Raw genomic sequence first — 10,792 nt, 5'->3', positions numbered from 1 at the left:
ATTCCTTCAGAAACCAGCCTTGCCTGCTCTTTGTTCTCTGCTTGGTGCTCTGCTTTGGCATCTGTTGGATTGGTTCAGCTCTCCCCTCTCTCCACTTAGATGCCAGCAGAGCAGTCTGCAACAACGGGTAATATCCCCTTCTCCCTGTCAAACGGACCGGCTCTGCACTCTGTGGCTCTCCTCTAGGGCATCGGCTCTCTGATCCCCTTCGCCGCACAAATCGCTGGACAGATCAGGCTTGCCTCTCCATGCTAGGACGCCGTGTCAAGACGCCATGTGGGGCGGGTGCAAGCTCAATACGGACGTCCTCATCTGCTCATAGTGTCTGTGAAGGTTCTCATTCATCCAGATCATGGTATATCTGTAAAAAATAAGTCAAGACAACTGGACTTGCTGTATTTTTCTTGAAGATGTTTCACTGGTCATCCAACCAGCTTCAAAGGAGTGACTTTTTTCCTTTAGATGTAGGAAAACATCTAAATCTAAAGATGGAAACATCTACATCTAAAGGGAAAAGGTCACTCCTTTGAAGACAGTCAAGTATGCATCCTAGACAGGGAGGAGGACTGGTTTAACCCCTTCATGACTGAGCTAGTTTTTAGTTTCTGTTCCTAAATGACTGACACACTTTTTACATTTTTGCTGTGTGATTCTTCCACAGCAGCAAGTTTTGATTATTATTATTATTTTTAGAATTTTTTTAATAATAATTATAGTATACAAATATATTTATATATAAAAGCTTTATTTTCCTAATTTTACACTTACACTTACACTAATTTTACACTTACACCAATTTAAAAAATTTTTTGTCAGTTTATAATTAAGCAATCACTATGACTGCTTAATAAATTAACTTTTTAAAATTTTTAGTTATTATCAGGCTGCTCCAAGTTTAGGAACAGCTAATAATAACTTTAGAGACTGATCCTGACAGCATGTCAGAATCAGATCTCACTAAAGGTCTTTGATCGTTCCTAGACGATCAAAACTGATACATTTCACTCAAGAGATACATTTTGTATCTAGTGGTTGAAATGTATCATTTAACATCGGGCCAGGCTCTCCAGCTGTCAAAACGAATAGCAGAGAGGTGAGTCACTGCTACCTCTCTGCTATCTTCAGCTGTCAGATACGGGATCGCTATTTAGCGAACCCGTATCTGAATGTAAAGGCTTCATTCTTTCATTAATGAAAGAAAGAAGCTTTTAAAAAAGCTTAACTATTTCATTAATGAATGTCTCAATAGTGAGGCATTAATTAATGACTGGAACTGCTGAGAATCAGCAGTTACCAGCATTACAGAGGCTAATATAACTCGGCACGTACAGTGTACGTGGCCAGTCATATAGCCACTTTGTGACGGGACGTACACTGTACGTCTCCCGTCACGAAGGGGTTAAAAGAGGTGTGAAAGGGGCGTTTATGTAAAAATGGAGAAGCCAAGCTTGAATAGAGGTGGGGGGTGAGACATCTATTGTCTGCCACATACAATGCTGTTATAACACCTCTCTCTGGGCAGGTTAATAATACCTTCTAGACTCCAATTATGCAAATGCAATGAACACCTGGTTGTGACCAACAGATTATGTGGATTGGAGCAACATTCACCATATTTATTCCCAGATAATTTTTTGTACAAGTCATTCTGAATTGAGAAAGCTGCTTGGCTGACCAGTGGCACGTCTTCAAGAAAAATACAGCAAGTCCAGTTGCCTTGACTTATTTTTTTTAAAGATAAACTGTGTAGGGGAGTAAAATCTCAAAAATGACTACAATTTACTTGAACATGACCTATATAAAAGCCAGAGATGGCAAATGCCATATTGGTAAATGCAAAGATATGCACATGGAAGCAAACAACGTGCTTGCCAACTACTATTTAGGGGTTGCTCCATTTGGGAAGTCGGACATGGAGAAAGACCTGGTGGTCCTCATAGATCACAAATTCAGCAATAGTATTCAATGCTAAGCAGGGGCCAAGAAAGCAAGCAGGATACTATCCTGCATTAAAAGAGGGATTTTGGCAAGCGATAAAAACATAATACTACCACTTTATTAATCACTGGTTCAGCCTCACCTGGAGTTTGCAGTTCAGTTTTGGTCACCAATACTCAGGAAAGGCATCCTTAAACTTGGCAGAGTTCAGAAAATGGCTACAAAATTAATAAAGGGGATGGAAGTCCTGAGCTATGATGATCACCTACAGAATGTAATCTTCCTCCCTTAGAACAGAGGCACTTAAGAGGGCAATTTTAAAAATTATTAATGGGGACCACAATATCCAGAATAAAATGTTTGCACCCAGAACTATTGATGACACAAATGCACAGCAAGCGGTTCGAGAAGAGGCAGTTTAATCTTTTTACTACTGTGAGTGTAGTAAAAATGTGAAATTCCCTTCCACAGTCATTGGTATCCACTGATAGCATTGATAAATTCAAGAAGCTTTTAGATGAGTTTCTTAATTTACTGAATATACAAGGATATTTGAAGTAGTAGAGCAAAGTTTTTACAGACAGATGCACACACACACACATAGGTTGAACTGGATGGACCTGTGTTTTTATTCAACCTTACCTACTATGTTACTATGAATATGAAATAATTTGTGTTTTCCCCTACTGGCAGTCCATGCAGGGCAGCATGGAGATGTTTGGTAACTTCGTGTGCAGAAGCTACTGTGATTTGTGTGCCGTCTGTCAACAGCTAAAATGAGATTTACCATCCATGTAGTGGGCATGTCAGTGGGAAGACTAGTTTGTGTAGAGGAATCCTTCTCCCAACCAGTGCCTATATTACTACTCTGCAGCCAAAAAGCCTTGCAGGAACCAGTTTTTAAACCAAAGCTGAATGAGGGAGTGACAAGATAGGTTTTATCCATAAATAAAAACTAAACTGTAGGGGCGCATGCGTGAGGCTGACCAAGATGGACGCTTACTGATCAGCTCCGCGCCGGAACGGGAGAGGCGACGACCTATTTAGCCTATAGCAGCCTTTTATCGGGACATTGACAGCTACCTACGGAACCGGGCTCCCCCCGCCGACAGACTAATACCACCATGTCCTGCACTAGAAGTCGGGGTGGTAAGCTGAGTCAGCCAACGCTCCACGAGGCTTTGGGCCGAGCGGCCCACAAGATGGCGCCGGCGCTGTCGCAGAAAAGTGAAGATTCCCTCTCCTCTAGTGAACCTCCCGATCCCCTGGAGGACAGCCCGCAGACCAACCAAGCGGACCCGGAGGTCACTCCTTCCCTGCTGGCCCAATTGGAAACCACCTTGCATAAGGCTCTGGATAAGGTATCTAAACAGATTACCTCTCAGCTTATAAAAGAGATTAGGGATGTGGGCAGACGCACTACCACGCTTGAATCCCGCTGCAATGACATCACCACCATAGTGGAAGGGCATGAGGATGACCTGGAACGGCTACGTAATCTCAATTTATCGCTCCTAGCACAGCTGAAAGATTCTGAAAACCGGGACCGCAGACTGAACCTACGTATAAGAGGAGTCCCGGAGTCGGTTCTGGACCTGCAATCAACGATCACCGCGTTGTTCCAGGAATTGGCCCCTGACATCCCCCTGGAGAGGTTGGAGTTCGATAGGATCCACAGGGCACTCTCAAGGCGCACGCCAGAGGGCCCTCCCCGGGATATTATTGTTCGTCTTCACTTCTACCGCACTAAGGAACGAATACTCCAAGCAGCCAGAGAGGCCGGGATATTACAATTCCAGGGGTTCCGGTACCAGATCTTCTCTGACCTTTCACCAGCTACAATAGCTCGACGGCGAGAGTTCCGACCCTTGCTCCAGGTGCTCCAAGCCAAGAAGATCAGGTACCGTTGGGGCTTCCCCTTTAAACTGCAATTCTTCTATGATGGCAGAACCTATACCTGCAACACTGTGGATGAAATGCGGGAATGCATGGACTCCTTGCACCTACTGGGACGTACGGATGCGGCCGCGGAGGACTGTCCCCCCACATCGACACAACCCTCCGGGAGAGAGAGGCCTACCCGTCCCCCGGCCAACTTACCTGCACCACCTTCGAGCTCTAGGAGGGCGCCTGACTCCCCGAGGCCTGCTGATTCCTTCGGATGATTGCCCAATCTGGATTTCTCATCTTTTCACCAGTTGTTGAGCTCGGTTTCTCCATTCACAGTTGTTGACGCTGCTCACGTCATCTCATTTTGGTGTGGGTCCCCGATTGCTGGACTGCCTATTGTCCACACCGTACCATCACCATCTCTTGAACTGGGACTCCTATGGATACTTCTATGGTAGCTCCTGGTCTCTTCTGCATTCTTTGTTCCTGCGATCCTTTGCTGTTTCGTGGTTTCACTATTAGACTCTTTTGGCGGTGGCTTGCCCTACGGATCCTATGGTCGCAGTGTGGGTTCCATATTGGCACATCAAACCGAGGGCGTAAAGTTCTATCCAGTCTATTTGCCTTGTTTATGTTTTATATGTTTCTTTTATTTTTTACTTTTTAGTCTATCTGTATCCCCTTGTAACTGTAGATACCACCTTAGAGGTCGATTGTTAATGACCCCCAGGTCCCTCAGTCACTTACCTTAGGGCTATGTGTCTATTACATTTAGCAGGTCTGCCTCCCGTTCTGGTACCATCCATGCACCCTACCCTTCACTTCCTTGGACAGGGCATTTGCCCGGATCCCTGTTGAGTGAACGATATCCTTCTTTGCTGGTTCAGAGACTGTTTCCGGTCTTTTTAGTATCCTCAAATTCTGGTTCTTGTCTATTGTATTGTCATTCCTCCCTCCTGAACACACTACTATCACCTTGTCCCTCTCTCTTCTGTGTCCTTTCTTCCCCTCCTCTTTACACCCCTGCTTAGGTCTTCCATACACATGGCCCTGAAGATAGCTTCCCTCAATGTTAAGGGGTTCAATCAACCTAACAAACGGGTAAAAGCTTTTAGACACTTCAAACAAATTAATGCTGATATTGTCTGCCTCCAAGAGACACATTTTCCTCAATCGTATAATCCGACATTCCTGCATTCTAATTATCCCCTTTTTTTTCTAGCCTCTGCACCCACTAAACATCGAGGAGTCTTGATAGCCTTTGGTCGTTCTGCTCCCTTCGTCAGTCAGGAGGTTGTCAGAGATCCGGAGGGCAGGTATTTGATCTTGGTCGGCTCAATCCACGATTCACTGGTTACTGTGGTCTCCTATTATGCCCCTAATGTTAATCAGCTGGGATTTTTTTCCCACCTGTTTCAAGTTGTTGACTTGCATGCTAAGGGGACAGTGTTGTTATGCGGGGACTCCAACCTTGCGATACACCCTCATGTTGACCGTCATGACCCCAACCATCCGGCAACTCCACCCGCAGATATCTCTACAGCTAAGAGATTTCGGATCCTCCTGACACAATATCACTTGGTGGATTCCTGGAGGGAGCTCCATCCACTAACTGAACAGTTTACGTTTTACTCCAACCCCCACAATGTTTTTTCCCGTATAGATCACATACTGATACGGAATATAGCATTGCCTCAAGTGTCCTCAGCCACTATCAGCCCAATAGCGTGGTCGGATCATGATCTGGTCCACATTAATATCAATCTTGTTCTCCCCCTCAGGACTGGCTTCACTTGGTCACTACGGGACTCCCTGCTAGCCAACCCAATTACTATGGCCTCGGCCCAAGCTTCCCTGGCTGAATATTTTGATTTGAATATGGACTCTGTCTCCTCCCCTATCACGGTCTGGGAAGCACATAAACCCACCATTAGAGGTAAGTTGATTCAACTAGCCTCTCAAGCTAAAAAAGAGAGGACATCCCGTATTGACCAACTGGAATCTGACCTTCAATCGGCTTCTCAGGTTTTCCAGCGGACCCCCACTCCGGAAAATAGGTCCCGCTTATTTCATATTAAAACAGAACTGAACCTGTGTCTCACACACCTTGCAAATGACCGACTGACTTGGACTAAACATCACTTTTATCTTAAAGGTGACAAACCGGATACCATGTTGGCACATAGGCTTAGAGGTGCCAACTCTAGACGTGACCCTGTTAGATTGAGGCTTCCCGGTGGACATGTGACAGCACACCCGCTTAAAATATTGGACACCTTTAGGCTACACCTGAGGGAGCTATACCGCTCCACAGGTCCCCTGGAGACCTCGAGCGTGGAGGCTTTTTTCTCCTCCCTAAATCTCCCCTCCCTCTCTGATGTGGACCGTAATTCAATTGATGCACCCATCACGTTAGAAGAGGTTTTGAATGCTATCAAACTACTTAGCACTGGGAAGAGGCCAGGCCCTGATGGTTTCAGGGCCATTTACTATAAAAAACTAGCAGACACCCTTGCCCCTCACCTAACCAAGTACTTCAATGCATTGCGAGAGGGTGGGCGACTGAGAAAGGAATCACTGATGTCCTCCATATGCATGATTCCTAAACCCGACACAGATCACACTTCCTGGTCCAACTTTCGCCCGATTTCATTGATCAATGTTGATCTCAAACTACTCACCAAAATTATGACTTTAAGATTACAATCCCCTCTCTTAAAAATGATTTCCAAAGACCAGGTGGGCTTTATGCTGGGTAGACAAGCGGGGGACAGCGTTAGGAGAATGACCCACTTATTACATATTGCTCACCAGAGGAAGTTCCCTGCTATGCTGTTGTCACTGGATATCAGTAAGGCTTTTGATTCGGTTGGGTGGGACTATTTACGTTTTACTCTAGCTAAATGGGGGTTCGGTCCCTCCTTTATGCACCTAATAGATTCTATATACTCTGAGCCCACGGCATATGTTCAATACCAAGGCTTCCATTCCCAAAAATTTGAAATCACCAGGGGAACCAGGCAGGGGTGCCCCCTTTCCCCCCTCTTGTTTGCCCTAGCCATAGAACCTCTCGCCCAAGCGATAAGGCAACACGTAGATATCACAGGTATAGAGGTGGCAGGATATCATCACAAAATTAGCCTCTTCGCAGATGATGCACTCCTAATTCTTACAGATCCCTTGCGCTCTCTCCCGAATCTCCAACCCCCTACTACAACAATTTGGTACCCTTTCAGGCCTTTTTGTTAATCTGCAAAAATCCAAAGCCCCCAATGTCTCTCTCCCTCCTTCCCTCTGTGCCTCCCTACAACAATCATTTCCCTACACCTGGGTGCCCCATGCGTTGCCACATTTGGGGATATATCTCACCTCCTCCTATGACCAACTGTAAACTATCCGAAACTGTTCTCACACCTTGAATCATTACTGCCCTCTTGGGAAAAACATTCCATATCGTGGCTCGGAAGGATCACAGCTGTTAAAATGACCCTGCTTCCCAAATTTCTATACCACGCTAGGGTCCTTCCGATCCCAATCCCCACTTATCGACTTAGGCTACTCCAACGCCACAAGGAAAGGATCCTTCCCTAGAGTCTCACATTCAGTTCTTTACCGGGTCAAACGGGAGGGGGGTTTGGGACTTCCCCTGTTTCAGAAGTACTATCAGGCGGCCCGACTGACTCCTCTCGTGCTCTGGTTTGGGGAATCGGAAATGCCCCTTTGGGTCTCTCTGGAGGCTTACTCATACTCCCCGATATCTCTCCTCAACCTTCCCTGGTTACCCCCCCCAAATAGAGGGAATCTGTATAACCCAATTCTCAAACACACTCTGAAAGTTTGGGATGGACTCCGAAACCCATTGGGATGGATGTCCTCACACACCCCCCTGATGTCTATTCATGGCAACCCTCTCTTCCAGCCAGGCTTCTCGAACCCTGCTGCGTTTAAGTTATGGCTCTCCAGCTCCCTAACTCTGGTTATGGATTTCTGTTCAGACACGGGGGTGGTGCCTTTCCCAATGCTCCAATCTACATATAACTTAAATGTTAAACAAGCTTTCCAATATCTACAGATTAAACATTTTTTGCTGTCCCGATTGGGGCCAGTAAGACCCATTCCCCCACTTTCCCCATTCGAGAGACTACTACATAACGGGCTACATGGCTCAGGGACTATATCTACCCTTTACAACCTCCTGCTGGACAAACTGCACGCCTCCCCTCCCCCTTACATCTCCAAGTGGGAAAGGGATTTAGGGTGCACCATTGCCTCTGACATCTGGACGCAAATCTGGACAACGGCCTCGCACAGCTCAATGAATCTTCAAGCTCTTGAGGCCAATTACAAACTGCTCCTTAGATGGTACTTGGTTCCGCTCCGGATCTCTAAAGCTATCCCATCTCAATCCCCGAACTGTTTCAGGGGTTGCCGGGTGGAGGGTTCGGTCATTCACATTTGGTGGTCCTGTCCCAGGGTGAGGAGATTCTGGCATAGAGTCTACCAACTTTTATACACAGTTACGGGTCAGACGTTCCGCAAGGACCCGTTGGAAGCTCTGCTGCTCAAGCAACCTCTGGGGTGCACGATACGTCAACACAGACTAATCACATTCATCCTCACAGAGGCCAAAAGGGTCATTGCGAGAAATTGGAGGACCCCTGACCTCCCCTTTGCTGAAGTCAAACACAGGGTTACGCGGGTGATGTTTTTTGAAAAGCTCACTGCTATTCAAGGGGACACTCTGGTGCAGTTCAGGAAGCTGTGGGAACCGTGGATTGAGTCGTACCTGCCTCCTTCCTTCAATGTTGACTCTTTGACAATATGAGACCTGGAAGATACAGTTGCGGGACGGCTGTCCTGACTCCTCACTTCAAGGGTATTCTCTTCCTCCCTCTCCCTCTCCTTTACTTGCCTCTCCCCCCTTTCCACCCCCCCCCCTGACTCACCATCATCTAGCTCCATCCTTCCCCCCCCCCATGATATTTTCTCCCCCTCAGAACCAGATACCCCAGGCCCCCCTTCTCTCTCTGTAACCTTGGCTGGAAGTCTGATCAGATATTATGTATCAATGAACCATAAGATTATAGGAACGGTTTAGAGCTTCTCTCTGACCACCTTGATGCTTATAACTTTATTTCTTTAAGTATGTTCCGTTTACGATTCACAACATACGACAAGTGACATGTGTTTTAATGTACTTGTAATCTGTTTATATGAAAAGTATAATAAAAATCTTTTGAAGTAAAAAAAAAAACTAAACTGTATAATTTCTTAGATAATAAATAAATATTGTGCAGTCGCCAAACAGTGTGTAAGCAGCTTGATTTTTCCACAATATAAAATGGAGAGATAAGGCAGATTTTTTCTTGAAATAAACATTAATTAGTAATTAGAGTATATTATTTCAGAGAGACATATACAAATATTCTGAGCGCTGGAATAGGCCACAAACTTGGAGACACAGAGCAAAATTGACCCTCAGACTCAGAAAGCAGTATGTAGTCATATGGTTGAGGCACTGCTTGTGACTGCTGCCTGCAACCAGGCCTGGCCACAAATTGGAAAAACAACTTAAAAGCATTGTTGATGCAGCCGCCACTTCTCCTCCTTTTAGAAATCTGAGGATTGGAGACATATTGGGCATGAGAGAGGGTTCTGCCACTATCTATAAACACAGCTGAGAGGTTCTTCTGTGGCATATTTTTTGCTCCCTCTGGAATTGGAGCATGAGATCTGCCATTTTCTCCTGATATCATGGGTTCAAAAGGGTGGCCAACCATTAATTGTCCCTCTCCTTCATAGTCTAAATCCTGGGGTCCTTGCGCAGGCATTTCAGAATTAAAGAACTCATTCACCACAAATTGCCTACAACAGAGGACTCTGATTCTTCAGTATCGCTGAGGGTACCAGTGTCCTCAATGATCTCAACCCACCCATGTTTGGTTTGGGGTTTGGGAGGGGTGAAATGTATAATATTCTCTCTAATATTATAAAGTGTACTGTATTAAGAGGTTTTTACAGTATTTTTAAAAGCATCATCAGTTTACAATAGAGCTGCTTTAAGAAGATGTTTCATAAAGACTTTCTTTACATCTCTGTTTCGCAAGGTGTATATGAAAGGGTTAATCATAGGTGTGAATGCTGTGTACATGAATGCAAGGTATTTATCATAATTAGTTCCTTTTGGATTGACATACACAATGATGGCTGTTCCAAAAAAGAGGCTAGCTACAATTAGATGAGATGTGCAAGTAGAAAAAGCTTTTCGCTTCCCCTCATTACTCCGAATCTTTGAAATAGTTGTGATGATACGGATGTATAATCCTATGATTATAAGAAAAGGTACAACAACATTAAATACAGCTGCAACAATTATAGACAGGATGCTGATGAAGGGATCTGAACATGCCAACTTTTGCAGAGGAGCAAAATCACAAAAAAAGTGGTCGATTACATTAGGACCACAGAATTCCAAATGTGCCGTGGAGATGGTGGGGATTAAAACAGTACCAAATCCAATAATCCATGGAAAAATGGCTAACCCAGTACAAGAAACATGGGTCATTAAGGTTGAATAACGTAAAGGATTGTTGATAGCTAGATGTCGATCAAAGACCATTACAGCAAGAAGATAGCATTCAGTCACACCCAAAGAGATAAAGACATACATTTGGGTAAAGCATCCACTGAAAGAAATCATATTATTTGCAGCTACTAGATTAGCTAATAGTTTTGGAACTGTGGCCGAAGCAAACATAACTTCTGCAACAGAGAATATGCTAATAAAGAAGTACATAGGAGTTTGAAGTGAAGAACTAATGGTAACGAGAGCAATGATGGAGATGTTACCCAGAATACATGTAACATAGGTGAATAAAAAAATAAAGAATAATAGGTGCTGTAGTTGATGCAAATCAGAAAATGCCAAAAAAATAAAATAATTTACAAAAGTCTTGTTCATTTC

At 44.7% G+C, this 10,792-nt stretch overlaps 1 protein-coding gene across 1 annotated transcript; it reads right to left on the bottom strand.

Annotated features, from left to right (window-relative positions):
- Positions 1-9,871: 9,871 nt before the first annotated feature.
- LOC108800497 (olfactory receptor 6N1-like) lies at positions 9,872-10,585 on the bottom strand. The gene has a single exon (XM_018572482.1). It carries the CDS (start codon positions 10,583-10,585, stop codon positions 9,872-9,874), a length of 714 nt encoding a protein of 237 aa, XP_018427984.1.
- Positions 10,586-10,792: the final 207 nt, after the last annotated feature.

This window comes from Nanorana parkeri, unplaced genomic scaffold (genome assembly GCF_000935625.1).
Source record: "Nanorana parkeri isolate BGI_ZX_2015 unplaced genomic scaffold, ASM93562v1 scaffold2046, whole genome shotgun sequence".
NCBI classification, from domain to species: domain Eukaryota; kingdom Metazoa; phylum Chordata; class Amphibia; order Anura; family Dicroglossidae; genus Nanorana; species Nanorana parkeri.
This window is presented reverse-complemented; position numbering and strand designations above follow the sequence as displayed.

Excerpts from the sequence above, each read along its gene's own strand:
- LOC108800497 (XM_018572482.1), bottom strand. The coding sequence starts at position 10,585 with ATGTTTGCTTCGGCCACAGTTCCAAAACTATTAGCTAATCTAGTAGCT.